Source organism: Haematobia irritans, chromosome 4, assembly GCF_050003625.1.
Source record: "Haematobia irritans isolate KBUSLIRL chromosome 4, ASM5000362v1, whole genome shotgun sequence".
NCBI lineage: Eukaryota > Metazoa > Arthropoda > Insecta > Diptera > Muscidae > Haematobia > Haematobia irritans.
In genome coordinates this window covers 145915786-145937538 of record NC_134400.1, presented here as the reverse complement: position 1 = coordinate 145937538, position 21753 = coordinate 145915786, and the positions used below count along the sequence as shown (strand labels likewise).

The window sequence follows — 21753 nt, the reverse complement described above, 5'->3', positions numbered from 1 at the left end:
TCTAACAACCATGCACGAATTGGTCCATATCGGTCCATAATTATATATAGCCCCCATATAAATCGATCCCCAGATTTGTCCTCCGGAGCCTCTTGGAGGAGCTGAATTCATCCGATCCGGTTGAAATTTGGAACATGGTGTTAGAATGTGATCTCTAACAAATACGCAAGAATTGGTCCATATCGGTCCATAATTATATATAGCCCCCATATAAACCGTTCCCCAGGTTTGATCTCCGGAGCCACTCGTGCCAAAAATAATCTACAAAATTTTTATTTTTATAGAAAACATTGTCAAAATGTTATTTCTATAGAAAATTTTGTCAAAATTTTATTTCTATAGAACATTTTGTCAAAATTTTATTTCTATATAAAAATTTGTCAAAATTTTATTTCTATAGAAAATTTTGTCAGAATTTTATTTCTATAGAAAATTTTATCCAAATTTTATTTCTATAGAAATTTTTTTTCCAAATTTTTTTTCTATGGAACATTTTGTCAAAATTTTACTTCTATAGAAAAGTTTGTCAAAATTTTATTTCTATAGAAAATTTTGTCAAAATTTTATTTCTATAGAAAATTTTGTCAAAATTTTATTTCTATAGAAAATTTTGTCAGAATTTTATTTCTATAGAAAATTTTATCCAAATTTTATATCTATAGACATTTTTCTATAGAAAATGTTGTCAAAATGTTATTTTGTCAAAATTTTATTTCTATAGAAACTTTAAACTTAATTATATACGTATTTAATCGGCCTTTTTTAGTTTAATATATACCACGTATGGACTATGTGGTATATATTACGGTGTTAGGAAGTTTTAAGATACCTTGCCATCGGCAAGTGTTACCGCAACCCAAGTAATTCGATTGTGGATGACAGTCTTCAGTAGAAGTTTCTACGCAATCCATAGTGGAGGGTACATAAGCTTCGGCCTGGCCGAACTTACGGCCGTATATACTTTTTTTTTTGCTGGGAATTCTTATAGCGGACAATATTTCAGGACATCAAGAACTTGTAAACAGACTGATCACATGCAACAAAAACTACGCCCTAAAAAATAATATCACAAAAACGAAATACATGATAATAAGTAAACAGCGGTCACATAATTCAGTAACATTAAAAATATATGGAATTAACGTGGAAAGATTTCATACTTTTAAATATCTGGGAGCTATAGTCAATAACGAATGGGACAACTCTAAAGAAATAACATTAGAAATAAAAAAATTTAAAAACAAAAATGCTTTATATGAAAACATGTTTATGGTCTGTCCTATTATATGGAGTGGAAACTTGGATCTTGAAGTCTGTAGATATGAAAAAACTCGAAGGAGTGGATATACCGACGCATCCTTAAAATACCATGGACACATTTCATATCAAATAATGAAGTTCTAAGTCGATTAAACAAAGATAAAGAATTACCGAATACTATAAAGAGATGAAAAACATCATATTTTGGCCACATTATGAGAAACCAGAAGTACAAGCTGCTACAAAATATTATGCGTGTGTATATTGAAGAAAGGCCTAGTAGAGGGAGAAAACAACTTCTGTGGATCAACAACATTCAACAGTGGACCGGCATACGCGATATCACAAATCTGCTAAGCGAAGCCAGAAACAGAGAGACTTTTGCCGATATCATATACAATATTTGATTATATATATGTACTAAATAATAATATTATTGTATTTGCATTTTGGTCGCCAACATTCGAAAATCGATTAGACAAATAAAGAAGAGGTCTTTTCTTAGTCACCTTTTTTATTCGAATCATCAAACTATAAAGACAAAAGGACTTCATTGAAAATTTTATTGAGTATTGGACAAGGAAAAAACTATATATGGGAGAAATTCGTCTTCTATTCTGAGGAAAAAAACGCATTCGTGTTTTAAGAACATGAAAACTTTGGCCTCACGACAATATTTTTCAGTGTGGTTACACTTAAAAGGGCAGCTCGGAAACTTCTAAGCCTAGCACAAAAATCGCGGTACAAACAGGAAAACTGTTTTGGAAACTTCCATCTCTGTTATGAACACATGTTAAATTTTGTTTCGATCTGGCAACTCCTTCATATAGAAACAGGTGTTCAAAAAGACGCTTCCGCAATTTTTTTACAATGAAAAAATTAGAATTGCGTGCTGTCATTAAATATTTACTTAAACAAGTATATACGGCCGTAAGTTCGGCCAGGCCGAATCTTATGTACCCTCCACCATGGATTGCGTAGAAACTTTTCGAAGCACTGTCATCCACAAATTTCAACTCACATGGTTGTTAAATATCATATACTACCACCATGTACCAAATTTCAACCAGATCGGAAGAATTTTGCTTCTCCAAAAGGCACCGGAGGTCAAATCTGGGGATCGGTTTATATGGGACCTATATATTATTATGGACTGATAGGAACCAATTCCTGCATGGTTGTTGGATACCCTATACTAACATAACGTACCAAATTTCAACCGAATGGGAAGAATTTTGCTCTTCCAAGGTGCTCCGGAGGTCAAATCTGGGGATCGGTTTATATGGGGCCTATATATAATTATGGACCGATATCGACCAATTTTTGCATGGGTGTTTGAGGCCATATATTAACATCACGTACCAAATTTCAACTGAATCAGATGAATTTTGGTTTTCCAAGAGTTTCCGGAGGTCAAATCTGGTGATCGGTTTATATGGGGGCTATATATAATTATAGACCGATGTGAACCAATTTTTGCATGGTTGTTGGAGACCATATACGAACACCAGTACCAAATTTCAGCCGGATCGGATGAAAAGGCTCTGCAAGCCAAATCGGGGGATCGGTTTATATGGGGGCTATATATAATTATGAACCGATGTCGACCAATTTTTGCACAGTTGTTAGAGACCATATACCAACACCATGTACCAAATTTTAGCCGGATCGGATGAAAATTGTTGCTCTTAGAGGCTCCGCAAGCCAAATTTGGGGGTCCGTTTATATGAGGGCTATACGTAAAAGTGGACCGATATGACCCATTTGCAACACCATCCGACCTACATCAATAACAACTACTGGTGCCAAGTTTCAAGTCGATAGCTTGTTTCGTTCGGAAGTTAGCGTGATTTCAACAGACGGACGGACATGCTCAGATCGACTCAGGATTTCACCACGACCCGGAATATATATACTTTATGGGGTCTTAGAGCAATATTTCGATGTGTTACAAACGGAATGACAAAGTTAATATACCCCCATCTTATGGTGGAGGGTATAAAAAGTTTATCGGGACAACATATTCATAATGATATGGTGAATGTGTTAGGTGAAAGTGATCCTTCATATGCAACAGTAAAAAATTGGGTTGCTGAATTTAAACGTGGCCGTACAAGCATTGAAGATGAACCACTTAATGGACGTCCAAAAAAAGCAACAACAACAGAAATTGTAGCCAAAGTGTATGATATGGTATTAAATGATCGACGAATAAAAGTGCGTGAAATTTGCTAATATCATGGGCATCTCAAATGATCGAGTCCATTTAATTTTGCATGAAGAACTACAGATGAAAAAGCTTTCTGCAAGATGGGTGCCGCATTTGTTAACAGTCGATCAAAAACGCATAAGAATGAACATTTCTCAAGCTTGTTTGGATCGTTTTAAGCGAAATAAAATGGATTTTAAGCGTCGTTTCATAACTGTTGATGAGACATGGATCCACCAGTATACTCCAGAGACAAAAGAACAATCCAAACAATGGACTGAAGCTGGAGGAAGTGTCCCAACACAGAAAAAAAATTGTCTCGTAAATTTAAGAAGATTTTTACAATAATTTATTACAAGAATTTTCCAGAATTTTAGTTCATTTTTCGTATCTTCAACGAAAATTAACTACTCGAAAGGAAATTTTACAAATTCTAAGTAGCAATCGTTTAGTTCATGGCCTACAAAATACGATGGAAATTTTCTTAAAAAATTTCTTAACTGGTAGTTAAAAATTCGTTTGTCATGCTATAAAACTACTTGTGAAATGTAAAGTATTTTCTAAATAATAAGTGCAATTTACTATAAGATTTTTTTGTATGAGAAAATATTTTTTTACGAAAAATGAACTTGAAAGTGGATAGCAATTTCTTACTGACAATTCCTATAGTTAATAATTGTTGGTAAAAAATTACCCAATGAAATATTTTTAGTTCACATGTAATTAAATTTATAGACATTTTCGTCAAAAATGGTAGATAACATTTCATGAAAATTTTGTAAATTTTAAGTTAAACGTTTCATCGTTCATAAACTGGTGTGCCTTTACGAATATTATTCTTAGAGTAAATTGTCAGCAGATGCTATGAACTAATGCATAGTACAGAGATCTTTATCGGCATAGTGGAATGTAATTAATGTAGAGATGATGTTACTTGAGTTTTGTTGTGTATACATGAGCGTGGGGTTGTTTTTATTTTTGTTCATTTAGTGGTTTGTGTGTGTGTGTGTTTGTTATTCGCGGATGGTTTATTTGGCTGGATGAGGTGTTGTTTTCAATAAAGGCACATGTGTTTTTGTTGTTGTAGGAATGTTTTGGCTTTGCTTGGTTTTGTTTGGCATGCTTCAGTTGTATAGTTGGCGTTGGCGTGGGCTGTTGCACCTTTTAAGTAGGTATGCAACAAGGGAATATAAAGGCATGGAATATTTTGGATTTTTGAGAAATATATTGGTGTTTGTTTATTAAACCTTTTAAATGAAAGTTATTAATATTTTATCGGTAGTTTAGAAAAAAATTATTAAGAATATTTAGGAAAATATGTTGAAACTGAACGTGTATTGAAATTTTTATTATTCTATGCAAAAAATTAATATTCAATTCCAGATGAATTTGGAAAATTTTTGTTATATCCCAGCGTATAGTTTATTCATAAATTGGTAAGTATTTTTTTAATATGACTTTCTTTTAAAAATAATATTTTTTATGTATATTATTATTTGTTAATTAATTTTTTTGGAAACCAGTTTAATGTTTTTCTTTGTTGTAAAAACAATATTTGATTTCAGGGCAACTCCAGATGGATTCGAACAAATTTAAAAAATAGAGAATTGATAAGTTTTCTTTTAAAAATTGACTTTCTTTCAACTAGAATATTTACGTTTTTATGACCTTTTTATAATCAAAATTACAGGTTTTTAATACTTTATTTTAGTATTTCTTTAATCAAATTTTTTGGAAACCAAGGTAATATTTGTAATGTATAAACAAATATTTAATTTCAGAATAACCCCTTAAAATTTGGACACATTTTTAGTACTCCTTTGCCTGTAATTTAATAGTGAATTGGTAAGGATTCTTTCACTTTCTTTTAACCCTGGACAGCCATCCTTATTTTTTGTACATTAACGTCATCCTTCGTCATTTTGACCACGGCTGATTTTCATCGTGAGCGAAAAAGTGAACCAAACATGAATTTATTTTCTTATTCAATTTGGTTTTAAGTAGTATATAACAAAAATTCATAAAACGGTCCAATTAGTATAACTTAAATTTACCATTTCCCAATAGACTAAAATGCATTTTAAATCGAAAATGAAATTACGTGTCGTCATTTTGACGAATGATGACTGTCTAGGGATATCAAGAATATTTGCATATTATTATTTTTTTTTCATTAGATTTTTTGAAAACCTATTTAATAATTTTATTTAATGTAAAACATAAATATTTAATTTCAGAGTAACCCAAATAAATTTGGACAACTTTTTATATTTCCCCTCAGCGTACAATTTAATAGAGAATTGGTAAGTTTTATATTAAAACTTTGGCTTTCTTTCAAATAGAATATTTATTTTATTATATCTTTCACATCGATAACAACACAGTTTTATGAGTTTATTTAGAATACTTCATTATTTCTCTAATTGTTTCAGGTACAAATTTTATGAGATACGTTTTCCAAAGAAAAGTTGAATTCCTTACACCCCAAATATGGTAAGTTACAAGCTAAAATGAAGAATTAAAAATAATATTTCATTACATGGTGTTAATTTTTAACAATTTTCATTATTGTTTCCATTTATTCCAGCAAGCTATGTGAAAAAATTACCTACGATGAATAAAAAAACGATAAGTCTAAATGTCCAAACAGCGGGTTCAAATGAACTACTCTCTGTTCCACATGGTCATAATTTTTATTCACAAAAAACATTGTATTAAGAACTTTCATCATAAGTTTTTATAATAAAGTACTTTTGCTTAAAGAAAGTTTAATTTTAATGTATGAAAATGTTCATAATAGTAAAACGGTTTGTTGTTCCTTTAATTATTTAATTTCTCTGTACTGTGGAATGATTGATTTAAAAATAGTTTAGTCGTCGACATTTTAAAGAGACTGTTAACCAATTTTTATTATCGGGTTTCCCAAAAAATAAGCAAGCAAATCAAAACAATACTGACTTTTTAACTTGGTAGGGGTATATAAATCTTAAGGTGTTGTAAAAATGAACTAAAATACAATGTTATAGATTAACTAAAATTTAAGAGAATTATAAACTAGACAAGTTGAAAATAATCTTAAGGGCTAAATCATGGTCATGGTTTTTTTAACACAATATTTTTGAGTGCAAGCATATTATGTTCATAAACTAGCATAACATGTTTGGGACATATATGTTAATATGTTAGAACATATTATGTTTGGGACATAAAATGTTTGTAAATATAATATACTTAGATGCAATCATATATTAATTTGGAAATAGCCTATAAACATATATGTGTTTAGAAAGAGAGACCTAGAGAGTATGCTGCAAGTAAAACAATTGAAGTAACCAATTGGCGCCTTAAAAATATATCCACACAAAGAAAAGGTGAAACATAATATGTTTGAACAATACAAACAATATTTTGTTTGCACCAATCCTGAAAATATATATGCTTGAAGCAAAATGTGTTTGGGGTATATGTTACAGAAGCGATTTTTTTGAGGGTGTAAAATCAACGAGTTGCTTGACCACCCACCTTATTCTGCTGATTTAGCTCCCAGTGACTTTTACTTGTTCCCAAATCTAAAAAAATCCTTGCTGGCAAGCGTTTTACCTCAAATGAAGATGCAATTACAGTTGTAAACCTCTATTTTGAAGACCTTGAGGAAAACTATTTTAGTCAAGAGATAGAATTGCTAGAAAAGCGTTGGACTAAGTGTAACATATTGAAGTTTCAGGAGATTATATTGAAAAATCAAAATATTTTTGAAAAACTAACTATTCTCTTTCATTGATAGGCTAAGAAGTTTCCGAACCGCCCTCGTAATTAATTTTAAGAAATTAACGATAAGTGATTGTGTTGAATATTCGGAATTATAGTATAAAGGAATGTAAAAAATATGTCATCAACCTATCTCAATTATTGTGCATATTATGAGAATATCGAAAAATTTTGTATTAGTTCGATTATTGTGTTCAAACACTAGTGGTGCCGTCTAAAATTTAATTCCCATTGTGCATGTATTGTATGTATAATGATATATACATGTCATATATTTAAAAATAGTTTTAGTTATTATATTGTTTTTAAAATAAATATACAACATTCATACTAATTACATGAACCAATATTAGTATTCAATAGTCTTATTTCAAATCATTTTTCTCATTGCAGAATAATTATTCTCATCAAGAAGATTCAACAGTCTGTACGTGTTCTTCTGTAACGACTTTCGGCATTAAAGGCTGAAGATTTCTTATATCATGTCTAAACATGGTCAAACAAATCCGGCATATGTATCCGATGTCGCGGACAAAATCTCAAACAAATATACTTTGGAGTTAGCAGAAAAGGGTGCCAAAAACGCAAGTCAACAAAATAATGACTATGACCCATATAAACATCGTGATGTGGAACATCCAACCACGTAAGTTCTATATTTTTAAGTTTGTTTGTCTTAAGCTGGAAGAGATTTGCGTTAATCCAAAAATAAAAAATAAAACACAAACATTTTGGAGAATTGGAGATTCGTTTTTATACCCTCTGCCATGATTGATGTAACAGGTATAACACACCGAAATATTGGTCTTGGACCTCTTAAGTATATCTATTCACAGTCGTGGTGGAATTCTGAGTCGATCCAGCAATGTCCGTCCATCCATCCATGGATTATAGTCACGCTAATTTCCGTCCGAAACGGACGAAAAAGACTACACACAAAAAAAAATTTTCTGATTCAATCACGAAATTAATTGATCCAATTAACTTTTTAATTGAAATGTCTTCAATCACAGAAATGATAGTATCAATTAAAAAATTAATTGGCAGTCAATTAAAAAATTAATTGATCCAATTAAAAAATTAATTGATACTATTAATATGTGTGATTGATTTTTATTTCAATTAAAAAATTTGTTGATTCAATTAAATTTTTAATTGAACATTTTTTAAAACTCAATTAAGATTTTAATTGGAAAAATGTTCGTGAAATTTTTTTCTGTGTAGTTTTCATATGTTTGGGTGTAAAAATTATATGTTTGGAACTCAATTTTTTTAACACAATATTTTTAAGTGCATATCACACTTCTTTTAGGTAAAGATGTTCACTTTCAAGCTGGAGGCGTAAATTTCATTCGCTCAGGCTGAAATTTGACACGTTATGCTATTGTATGCTCTCTTATAAAATATCATTTATTTCCACGATTACTATTCTTTAAAAATTCATTTTAAAAGAAATAAAGTTTTTCAATTGTTACTTTGGACCAGCAAAGTTCCAATTGGATTCTGCTTTTACAGATTCATTTTCGAATTTTGTGGCTAAATTCAAACTTAATACTCACTTTAACAGTGAAAAACTTGGTATTTATGTTATATACACGCATAGAAGGAATATGATCACCTCAAACATGTTTCAAGAGCAAAATGTTATTTTTGTATGGTGACCATGTAACATGTTTGCCACTAAAATGTTATTTTCTCGTCAAATATAACCTGCTTACCGAAATCGGATACATGATTTCCGAGAAAATAACATGGTTGCGAAAACCATGCTACATGGTCACCACCGAAAAATAACATTTTGCTCTTAAAACATGTTTGAGGTGATCATATTCCTTCTCTGGGTGTATAGAGCTCATGTATCAGTTTACATTTGATGTTCTTTAGCCTCCCGGAAAAGCAAATTTGATTCAAATCGGTGGAAATTTGGTACGTGATGTCAATACAGAGTAGCAGATTGAAACCAACTTCACGTTGCTATCATTCCTAAACAGCACGTCTGATAGATTTATTTCAGAGAGAGATAATTTAATTATTTACAAGTTTCCCTACGGTAATTTGGTGCAATTTGCCATTGACGAAACTATCACAGAACATGTATCGGTGATCCAGTTTGTCGCAATTTTTAAATTTTCATATAACAATCCAACAGAATAATCAATTGCGATTCGGATGCTTCAAATGAAACAGGTCCATAAGACTTTGTCCTAGACTGGTTTATGGGGATGTCCTATTAAATTGTCCAGCGCGATTCCTTTGGGATGAGTCCAAATCTTGTCTTAAATGGTAAATTTACCTCATCAATGACAAACCCATGGGAATAAATATGTTGTTCCTAGTACAATCAACAATAATTGATTGGTATGCAAAATTCATACGTGGTGAAATGAGCACGGAGGACGGTGAACGCAGTGGACGCCCGAAAAAGGTGGTTACCGACGAAAACATCAAAAAAATTCACAAAATGATTTTGAATGACCGTAAAATGAAGTTGATCGAGATAGCAGAGGCCTTAAAGATATCAAAGCAACGTGTTGGTCATATCATTCATCAATATTTGGATATGCGGAAGCACTGTGCTCACATTTGACCAAAAATAACAATGTGTTGATGATTCTGAGCGGTGTTTGCAGCTGTTAACTCGTAATACACCCGAGTTTTTCCGTCGATATGTGACAATGGATGAAACATGGCTCCATCACTACACTCCTGAGTCCAATCGACAGTCGGCTGAGTGGACAGCGACCGGTGAAGCGTCTCCGAAGCGTGGAAAGATTCAAAATTCGCTGGCAAATTAATGGTCTCTGTTTTTTGGGATGCGCATGGAATAATTTTTATCGATTATCTTGAGAAGGGAAAAACCATCAACAGTGACTGTTATATGGCATTATTGGAGCTTTTGAAGGTCGAAATCGCGGCAAAACGGCCCCATATAAAGAAGAAAAAAGTGTTGTTCCACCAAGACAACGCACCGTGCCACAAGTCATTGAGAACGATGACAAAAATTCATGAATTGGGCTTCGAATTGTTTCCCCACCCACCGTATTCTCCAGATCTGGCCCCCAGCGACTTTTTCTTGTTCTCAGACCTCAAAAGGATGCTCGCAGGGAAAAAATTTGGCTGCAATGAAGAGGTGATCGCCGAAACTGAGGCCTATTTTGAGGCAAAATCGAAGGAGTACTACCAAAATGGTATCAAAAATTGGAAGGTCGTTATACTCGTTGTATCGCTCTTGAAGGGAACTATGTTGAATAATAAAAACGAATTTTGACCAAAAAAATGTGTTTTTCTTTGTTAGACCGGGGACTTATCAGCCAACCTGTTAGAAAACTTGCACCTGAGCTGAAATTATCGCGAGCTGAACTTTTCAACACATATTGAACAATGAGTTAAATCCATCGAAGTTCCAAAAAGTGCAAGAGCTCACTACTGCACAAACAACAGTTAGACTGGCAAGGTCTGAGGAGTTGCTTCCACGGTTGCCACACTAAAAAAAAAGCATGCCCGTTTTTTGTCTTTAATTTAAAAATTTTGGTATTGATTCCGAGCCAAAGAAGCGGAGAATACAATTAAAGATACTTTTAAGACAAAATTCTCTTTTAAATTTGGGTTTTGTGTACTTGCTTCTAGGAAGCAATTTTTAATTTTTCGTTTTTTTTCAGCTTTTTTCTTCATATTTCATCAAAGTCCTTTAAAAACGAGTTAACGACAACTTTATTTTCCAAATTCAGACACGACTTCCAGTCGAAATTATGCTATGTTTCAAGTAAAAGATATCTTTAAAATAAAGTGTTGAAAAACATGTCCTATTTTTGAACGATTTTTTGCTTTGTAGTCAAGATGCAAAAACACAACAAATTTAAAGACAATTTCATTAAATTTAAAGAATTTTTCTGAATTATTAAAGTCAAGTTGACCTTAGCCCAAACACTTTTTCTTTCATTTTATGATACCCATTTTTAAATGAAATCACTTAATTATAAGAACAATACGACTTCATTGAAAAGTTTATCGACTTTTGGACAAGGAAAAAAACTTTATATTAGAGAAATGCGTCGTCTATGCTAAGAAAAATTTGCATATTTTAAAAACATTAAATCTTTGACCTCACGACAACATTTTTTTGAAGTGCACAGTTGACAGAATTCTAAAATGTGACAAAATTTTCTATAGAAATAAAATTTTGACAAAAATTTCTATAGAATTAAAATTTTGACAAAATATTCTATAGAATTACAATTTTGACAAAAATTTCTATAGAAATAAAATTTTGAAAAATTTTGACAAAATTTTCTATAGAAACACATTTTGACAAAATTTTCTAAAGAAATAAAATGTTGATAAAAATTTCTATAGAAATAGAATTTTGACAAAATTTTCTATAGAAATAAAATTTTGACAAAACTTTCTCTAGAAATAAAATTTTGACAAAATTTTCTATAGAAATAAAATTTTGACAAAAATGTCTATAGAAATAAAATTTTGACAAAATTTTCTAAAGAAATTAAATTTTGACAAAATTTTCTATAGAAATAAAATGTTGACAAAATTTTCTATAGAAATAAAATTTTGACAAAATTTTCTATAGAAATAAAATTTTGACAAAATTTTCGATAGAAATAAAATTTTGACAAAATTTTCTACAGAAATAACATTTTGAAAAATTTTGACAAAATTTTCTATAGATTTAAAATTTTGACAAAGTTTTCTATAGATATAAAATTTTGGCAAAATTTTCTATAGAAATAACATGTTGACAACATTATCGAAAGAAATAAAATTTTGACAAAATCTTCTCCAAATTTTGGTAAATTAGTTTTGGATCGAGTGGCAAAAGTGGCAACCACTTTGTATCCAATTATCGAAATTGATTTTCTCCGATGAAAATCCATTCCAAATTGAGCTCTTTTTGAACAAACAAAATTATCAGGGGTTTTCTAAGTAAAAACAAGTCAGCTGATAATTTACACCTTCGATTGGCCACCAGAACACAGTCACCGCCGATGGTAATGGTGTGGCCCGTCGTAACTGTCGATGGCCGATTCTCATATTATTGGGAAAATGCCCTAAAGACAGTATTGAAGCCCCGGGAAGACAGACATTTCGGATCTATATCTAAATATGGACTCAAAGTTATTATAACCTGACCACCACACAGAAAACGTAATTTTTTGGATTCAACCACGAAATTAATTGATTCAATTAATTTTTAATTGATATGTCTTCACTTACAGAAATGATACTATCAAACACCAAATTTAATTAACAAATTAAAGGATCCAATTAAAAAATGAACTGATACAATTAAATAATTAAAAATTGTTTTAATCAATAAAATTTTTAATTGAATATTATTGAAAATTCAATTAGTATTTTAATTGGAAGTATTTTTGTGATATTTTTGCTCTGTATGTGGTTTATTATTTAATAGCAAATGTCTTCGAGGTAAGGCCATTTGACTTTAATGTAAAACAAAACATTAACCCTTAAATGCGCACTGTATCGTTTATGATACCACCAGAAACAAATTCGTACGTCTTAAAATGTCGACCCTATTAAAAGAAATCAAGTTTGTTGCGTATAAAACATAATAACGCAGTTTCAAAAAATATGTTTTCCGGAAAATCTATAGTACTTCTGTGTAATTTGAAATCAAATTTGAAAGTCAAATTTTGACGAAAATACAAAAACCTACAAACCTCAATCACAGAAGTGATAGTATCAAATAAAAAATTAATTGAAAGTCAATTAAGAAATTAATTGATCCAATTAAAAAATTTGTTAAATCGATTAAAATTTTAATTGAATATTTTTATACCCTGCACCACACTGTGGAACAGGGTATTATAAGTTAGTGCATATGTTTGCAACACCCAGAAGGAGACGAGATAGACACATGGTGTCTTTGGCAAAAATGCTCTGGGTGGGCTCCTGAGACGATATAGCCATGTCCGTCTGTCCGTGAACACATTTTTGTAATCAAATCGCAGTTTTAGTCCAATCGACTTCAAATTTGGCACAAGTATGTGTTTTGGCTCAGAATATTACCCTATTGATTTTGGAAGAAATCGGTTCAGATTTAGATATAGCTCCCATATATATTTCGCCCGATATGGACTTATATGGTTCCAGAAGCCAGAGTTTTACCCTAATTTGCTTAAAATTTTGCACAAGAAGAACAATTAGTACTATAGTCAAGTGTGCCAAATTTTATTGAAATCGGATTTAGATACAGCTACCACCGTGGTGCAATGGTTAGCATGCCCGCCTTGCATACACAAGGTCGTGGGTTCGATCCCTGCTTCGACCGAACACCACACAGTTTTTCAGCGGTGGATTATACCACCTCAGTAATGCTGGTGACATTTCTGAGGGTTTCAAAGCTTCTCTAAGTGGTTTCACTGCAATGTGGAACGCCCTTCGGACTCGGCTATAAAAAGGAGGTCCCTTGTCATTGACCTTAACATGGAATCGGGCAGCACTCAGTGATAAGAGAGAAGTTCACCAATGTGGTATCACAATGGACTGAATAGTCTAAGTGAACCTGATACATCGGGCTGCCACCTAACCTAACCTAACCTAACTAATCATATATATCTTTCGCCAGATATGGACTAATACGGTCCCAGAAGCCAGAGTTTTACTCCAATTGAAATTTTGTACTAGGAGTACAATTAGTAGTGTAGTCAAGTGTGCCAAATTTTATTGAAATCGTTTCAGATTTAGATATAGCTCCCATATATATCGTTCGCCCGATTTACACTCATATGACCACAGTGGCCAATATTTTACTCCGATTTAATTGAAATTTGGAACAGGGAGTAGAATTAGCATTGTAGCTATGCGTGCTAAATTTTGTTGAAATCGGTTCAGATTTAGATATAGCTCCCATATATAGCTTTTGCCCGATTTACACTCATATGACCACAGAGGCCTATTTTTTGCTCCGATTTAGTTGACATTTTGCACAGGGAGTAGAATTAGCAATGTAGATATGCGTGCCGAATTTGGTTGAAATCGGTTCAGATTTAGATATATCTCCCATATATAGCTTTCGCCCGATTTACACTCATATGACCACAGAGGCCAATTTTTAACTCCGATTTAGTTGATATTTTGCACAGGGAGTAGAATTAGCATTGTAGCTATGCGTTCAAACTTGGTTGAAATCGGTTCAGATTTAGATATAGCTCCCATATATATGTTTTTCTGATTTCGACAAAAATGGTCAAAATACCAACATTTTCCTTGTAAAATCGCCACTGCTTAGTCGAAAAGTTGTAAAAATGCCTCTAATTTTCCTAAACTTCTAATACATATATATCGAGCGATAAATCATAAATAAACTTTTGCGAAGTTTCCTTAAAATTTCTTCAGATTTAAATGTTTCCCATATTTTTTTACTAACATTGTGTTCCACCCTAGTGCATTAGCCGACTTAAAGTTTGAGTCTATAGATTTTGTAGAAGTCTTTCAAATTCTGTCCAGATCGAGTGATATTTAAATGTATGTATTTGGGACAAACCTTTATATATAGCCCCCCACACGGATTGATATTGTATCGAAAATTTAAATCCACAAAGTGGTGCAGGGTAAAATATAGTCGGCCCCGCCCGACTTTAGACTTTCCTTACTTGTTTATAACTCAATTAAGGCTTTAATTGGAAAAAATTGCGTGAACATTTTTTCTGTGTACAATCAAATTGTTTGTTTGTAAGCAAAAACTTAGTTTAATGGGCACTGTAACGTTTAAAATACAACCACTATTCTTGCAAAAAAAACGAGAAAAAATAAATTTGCAAAAAATGTGCTATACAGATGTTCCATTTTCGCATACTATATATTTTGTCAACTTACAAATTCTACTTATGATCCATCCTTTAAGTGCTAAATAAATTAAATCATATTTTTTTCTATTTTTAGAAATTCGGAAACCATGTTCCACTTTCTCAAAGGGTCATTGGGTACCGGTATATTGGCCATGCCAAATGCTTTCAAAAATGCTGGATATCTAGCAGGAAGTATAGGAACAATAGTAATAGGAGCCATCTGCACATATTGTATTCATCAGCTAGTCAAAGCAGAATATGAATTATGTAAACGTCGCAAGGTAAGATGCCCGTAGGAAATTAAAAGCTTTAAATAATATTATATTACTTCTATATCTCTGTCTTTCAGACTGCCAGTATGACTTATCCCAAGGTCGCCGAAGAAGCTCTAATGGAGGGACCAACATTTTTCCGCAAATGTGCCCCCTACATTGGACATTTAGTTAACGCTTTCCTGCTTATATATCAACTGGGCACCTGCTGTGTTTATGTGGTATTTGTCTCCTCTAATATCAAATCGATTGCCGATTATTATCTTGAGTCACCCATAGATGTACGCATATGCATGTTGATTATCCTACTGCCACTGATACTCATTAACTATGTTCGAAATTTGAAATACATGGCCCCATTCTCAACATTGGCCAATGCCATAACAATGGTATCGTTTGGTATAATATGCTATTTTATTTTCCGTGAACCGATTTCAACGGAAGGCAAAGAAGCATTCGCGCCAGTGAGTGGATTCCCACTGTTCTTTGGTACCGTTCTCTTTGCATTAGAAGGTGAGTAAAGAGGCTCTAGTGGCACTAAAGTATACATGACTATTTGCTATAAGCAGAAATTTTGATGTACATAGAATAAAGTCAGAATTTCGAAACTAAGATGTTGAAAACCAAAATCTCAATATATATCTTATTACAATTAATGATTACTACACTGGAAAAAACATGTCCGGTTCCAAAGATTTTGTATTTGCACTAATGACTTTGGCATTGATCCCGATCCAAAAAAGTGGAGAATTGAAGTAAGAATAAATTTAAGATACAATTATTCTCTTTAAAATTTTTAAGTTTTGCGTACTTGATTCTAGGAGACAAATTTTAGTTTATTCGTTTTTATATCTAAGAGCCCCTAAAGTATATATATTCTGGGTCGTGAAGACGATCTAGCTATGTCCGTCTGTCCGTCCGTCTGTAGAAATCACGAACGAAACAAGCTATCGTTCGGATGTAGGCCGGATGGTATTGCAAATGGACCATATCGGACCACGTTTACGTATAGCCCCCATATAAACCGACCCCCAGATTTGGCTTGCGGATCCTCTTGGAGGAGCGAATTTCATCCGATCCGGTTGAAATTTGTACGTGGTGCTAGTATATGATCTCTATTATCCATGCAAAAATTGGTCCATATCGGTCCATAATTATATATAGAACCAAATATAAACCGATCCCCAGATTTTGTTTGCGGATCCTCTTGGAAAAGCAAATTTCATCCGATCCGGTTGAAATTTTCGTGAATGCTTCCAAAATAAAAGCCAAGGGACAGTTGAAGGAATACGAGGTAATCGGTCGCAAGTTGCCCTCTGAAAAGGAGCCTCAAACTCCTTTGTATAAAATGAGAATCTTTGTCCCCAACAACATTGTTGCCATCTGGTACTTCTTGCGCCAATTGAAGGAGATCAAGAAGACCACCGGTGAAATTGTCAACTTGAAACAGGTGTACGAAACCTCTCCCACCAAAATCAAGAATTTGGGCATCTGGTAGCATTACGATTCCCGTTCTGGTACCGTGAATACCGTGTCTTGACTGTTGGTGGTGCTGTCACCCAATGCTAACGCGATATGGGTGCCCGTCATCGTGCTCGTGCCCACTCCATCCAAATAATTAAGGTTGAAGATATTGCTGCTAACAAGACCCGCCGTGTACATGTCAAACAAGTCCACGATTCCAAGATCAAATTCCCCTTGGTACAACGTGTCCATCACAAAGGCAACAGGAAGTTGTTCTCCTACAGAAAACCAAGCACCTACTTCTTGTAAGTAGGAGGAAAGATTATTGGATAAATTGTGTGATGAAGGTGACTAAGACTATGTGGGTTTTACTGCAATTTCGTTTTTTTTTTTAATATTCTAAGACTATGGTGAATGCGTCAGTGAAACACACAGTGTTTAGTTTGGAAGTGAATAAAAGAAGAACAAAAAATTTATTACGTGGTGTTATTCATGCTAAAATTGGTCCATATTGGTCCATAATTATATATAGCCCCCATATAAACCGATCCCCAGATTTGACGTCCAGAGCCTCTATGAGGAGAAAATTTCGACAAAATTCGGACAAAATTTTGTACGTTATATTCCCAGCAAAAAAATTGTAAGTTGTTCCACAAACATTTCTTTTAAAGCCCATCCCAGAATCCCCCATCGAGTTTTTTCAACTTCCGATGCAGTCCTTTTGGACAAGTCCACAAACATTTCTTCTAAAGCTCATCGTGGGATCCCCCAATGATTTTTTTCAACTTCCGATGCAGTCCATTTGGACAAGTCCACAAACATTTCTTCTAAAGCTCATCGTGGGATCCCCCAATGATTTTTTTCCACTTCCGATGCAGTCCTTTTGGACAAGTGCACAAACATTTCTTCTAAAGCGCATCTTGGGATTCCCCAATGATTTTTTTCTACTACCGATGCAGTCCTTGTGGACAAGTATTAGAAAGAACGCAATCAGGCTACTTTAAGTGCAAATTTTGGACAACTAAATTTAAAAATAGAAAACTAATAAAAAATAAAAAAAAATAGAAAAAAAATTTAAAAAAAAAAATAATAATAATAAAAAAATTATTTTCATCCCCGCTGGGATTTGAACCTGCGACGTTTAACTTTTTCGCTGCCATGGAAGTTCATTTGAGAAAATTTTGCAAATTACGAGAATTTTTAATTTTTTGTTGATTTTCAATGAAAAAATATATTTATACGAAAATAAAGGGTTATTTGTTAAGAGCTTGATAACTTTTTTTTAAAAAAAAACGCATAAAATTTGCAAAATCTCATCGGTTCTTTATTTGAAACGTTAGATTGGTCCATGACATTTACTTTTTGAAGATAATTTCATTTAAATGTTGACCGCGGCTGCGTCTTAGGTGGTCCATTCGGAAAGTCCAATTTTGGGCAACTTTTTCGAGCATTTCGGCCGGAATAGCCCGAATTTCTTCGGAAATGTTGTCTTCCAAAGCTGGAATAGTTGCTGGCTTATTTCTGTAGACTTTAGACTTGACGTAGCCCCACAAAAAATAGTCTAAAGGCGTCAAATCGCATGATCTTGGTGGCCAACTTACCGGTCCATTTCTTGAGATGAATTGTTCTCCGAAGTTTTCCCTCAAAATGGCCATAGAATCGCGAGCTGTGTGGCATGTAGCGCCATCTTGTTGAAACCACATGTCAACCAAGTTCAGTTCTTCCATTTTTGGCAACAAAAAGTTTGTTACCATCGAACGATAGCGATCGCCATTCACCGTAACGTTGCGTCCAACAGCATCTTTGAAAAAATACGGTCCAATGATTCCACCAGCGTACAAACCACACCAAACAGTGCATTTTTCGGGATGCATGGGCAGTTCTTGAACGGCTTCTGGTTGCTCTTCACTCCAAATGCGGCAATTTTGCTTATTTACGTAGCCATTCAACCAGAAATGAGCCTCATCGCTGAACAAAATTTGTCGATAAAAAAGCGGATTTTCTGCCAACTTTTCTAGGGCCCATTCACTGAAAATTCGACGTTGTGGCTCGTTAGTAAGTCTATTCATGATGAAATGTCAAAGCATACTGAGCATCTTTCTCTTTGACACCATGTCTGAAATCCCACGTGATCTGTCAAATACTAATGCATGAAAATCCTAACCTCAAAAGAATCACCCTTTATATGCCGAAAATAAAAATAAAAACAATGCATAACATAAAAAAATAACTTTTTAGAAAATTATTTGATAAAAAAAAATGCCGCTGGTGAGATTTGTGACCCTGAGTTTCTTATTTTTTCGTTCATACTGATAAAGAACATCTCGAGAAGCTTTTAGAATTTTATTCCTTGGTGTCGTATTACGATCATATCACAAACATTTGAATTGACCTTTCGACGCTTTATGTTCAATGGCGTTTGGTGCTGAGTGTGCTAAGGCGTTCTGTTATGGTGCCAGCAAACCCAGGTTCAACCCCTGGTGGGAGCGAAAAAGTTTTTTTCAAATTGTAAAAATTATATAATAGCAAAATAATTGTGTAATAAAACATATGGATGAAAAAAAAGTGAAATTGGTTGAAAAAAGATTTTTTTCGCTTTTTAAATTTCTTCATTCAAATTAACTTCCAGGGCACAACTTCTAAAGCAATGCAAAGGACCCAAAAAGGGAGTACTTCCGTCCTATGACAAGCCCATGTAAAATTCATTGGAGATGATCCAAGTTTGCACTACTTCCGGATCACAGATTGGGGATCCAAATTACTTTTTTGGAAGCTCTTTTTTGCTGGATAAAGGGTGATACGGTCAAAATTTGGTCAAGCGAAAACGCGTGTAAATCGGTGAAATCGTTTATTTAAAAAATCAAATTAAATTTTTTTTTCAAGTTCAATTAGAAATTCAGGAAAAATATTCAGTTAGGCTTTCGCTTTTCCAAATCCGAATTGCCGGGCCTCACGCTTGACACCTGCCATCAGATTTTGTACAGCCACTTGTCCACCTTCTTCGCCGCAGAAAGCCAGTTTGCCTTGAACTGCTACTCGCCCTAAGCAGTTTTTTTTTTGGTCTTCATTAGGTTCCGCTTGACAATAGCGCAGTATTTCTCAATTGGGCGTGTTGGGAGGGTTCTTGTCCTTGGGAACCACCTGCACGTTGTTGGCGGCGTACCACTCCATGGCCTTTTTACCGTAATGGCAAGATGCAAAAACCGGCCAAAACAGTACGAAACAACCGTGTTCCTTCAGGAAAGGCAGCAGACGTTTATTCAAACACTCTTTCACGTAAATTTCTTGGTTGACAGTCCCGGAAGCTATGAAAATGCTGCTTTTCAAGCCACAGGTACAGATGGCTTGTCAAACCAGATATTTCTTTTCGAACTTTGGCATTTTTATATGCTTGAAAATATCTGCTACCTTTCCCCTTCCTTTTGCCGTATAAAACTCCTGTCCCGGAAGCTGCTTGTAGTCGGCTTTGACGTAGGTTTCCTCGTCCATTACCACGCAGTCAAACTTCGTCAGCATCGTCGTGTACAGCCGCCGGGATCGCGCTTTGGCCGTCGTATTTTGTTTATCATCGCGATTTGGAGTCACTACCTTCTTGTAAGTCGATAGTCCGGCTCGTTTTTTGGCTCGATGCACGGTTGTAGACGATACACCCAGCTTATTTGCGGCATCTCGGAGAGAGAGGTTAGGGTTTCGCTTGAAACTACCGGCAACTCTCTTTGTCGTCTCAGCGGCTTCCGGTTTTCGATTTCCCCCCGATCCAGACTTCCTGGCTGTCGACAAACGTTCCCCAAACACTTTAATTACATTTGTAACGGTTGACTTGGCAACTTTTAGCGATTTTGCCAGCTTTGCGTGCGAGTAACTCGGATATTCGCGATGCGCGAGCAAATATTGATACGCTGCTCTTCTTGCTTGGACGGCATTTTGACAACTGAAGAGTGAATTCCAAAATCAAAATAGGAGCAACATTCTACACACACACCTTCAAAATGATGGGTGTTCAGGTTTTTTAAATGCAAAATTGAAAGAAATACGTCAAGTTTATATTGACCAAATTTTGACCGTATCACCCTTTATATATAGCCCCCATATAAACTGATCTCCAGAATTGTGTTGAGGACCTCATTTCATCCGATCCGGTTGAAATTAGGTACGCTGTGTTAATATATGGGCACTAACAACCAACCAAAAATTGGTTCATATCGGTTCATAATTATATAGCCCCCATATAAACTGATCCCCAGATTTGACTTCTGGAGCCTCTTGAAAGTGCAAACTTCATCCGATTCGGTTGAAATTCGGTACGTTGTGTTAGTATATGGCCACTAACACTCATCCCCCAGATAAACCGAACCACAGATTTTACTTCTTGAGCTTTCAGAATATTTCATTTGTTTTGCTAAAAAAAATTGATCCATATCGGTTCATAATTGTATATAGCCCCCATATAAACCACATATTTCACTTCTGGCTCTCTAATTACCACGCAAAAATTGGTTTATGTTGGTTCGCTATTATTAATAGACTCCCCTTTATATACAGATCAAGAACTGAATTATACAAATTTTAGTCGGCCTTTTTTCTCTAACATATACCCTTGTAATAATTGTGGATGACAGTCTTTAGTAAAAGTTTCTACGCAATCCATTGTGCCTATTGGTCCACGTTTTGGTATAGCTCCTATATGGACCAATTTCCTGATTTTGCTTCTTGGGCGTCTAGAAAGTGTATTTTCTATCCGATATGCCTGAAATTGGAAATCTAGAGGTGTTCTAGGACCATAAATAGGTGTGCCGAAAATACTGTCATTTTAGACCCATAACAAAGTGTATATGATTTAGTTTTATCGGTCCATTTGGTAAGGCCTCCATATAGACCGATTTCACTTATTGAGGGTATAGAAGGTGCACTGATCATGAAAATTGCTTGAAACTGAATGCAAAATTTCCAGATT

General features: G+C 34.0%; 1 protein-coding gene and 1 pseudogene across 2 annotated transcripts in view; both read left to right on the top strand.

Annotated features, from left to right (window-relative positions):
• Nucleotides 1–21753, top strand: part of LOC142233775 (proton-coupled amino acid transporter-like protein acs) — an 85282-nt gene that overhangs the window by 50553 nt on the left and 12976 nt on the right. For both annotated transcript variants that reach the window (XM_075304808.1, XM_075304807.1), the window contains exons 2-4: nucleotides 7631–7883; nucleotides 15158–15344; nucleotides 15413–15848. In XM_075304808.1, coding sequence (XP_075160923.1) covers nucleotides 7720–7883; nucleotides 15158–15344; nucleotides 15413–15848 — 787 coding nt within the window. In that variant the 5' untranslated portion in view covers nucleotides 7631–7719. The remainder of the gene's footprint in view (nucleotides 1–7630; nucleotides 7884–15157; nucleotides 15345–15412; nucleotides 15849–21753) is intronic.
• On the top strand, nucleotides 16014–17113 carry LOC142233372 (large ribosomal subunit protein eL20-like; annotated as a pseudogene).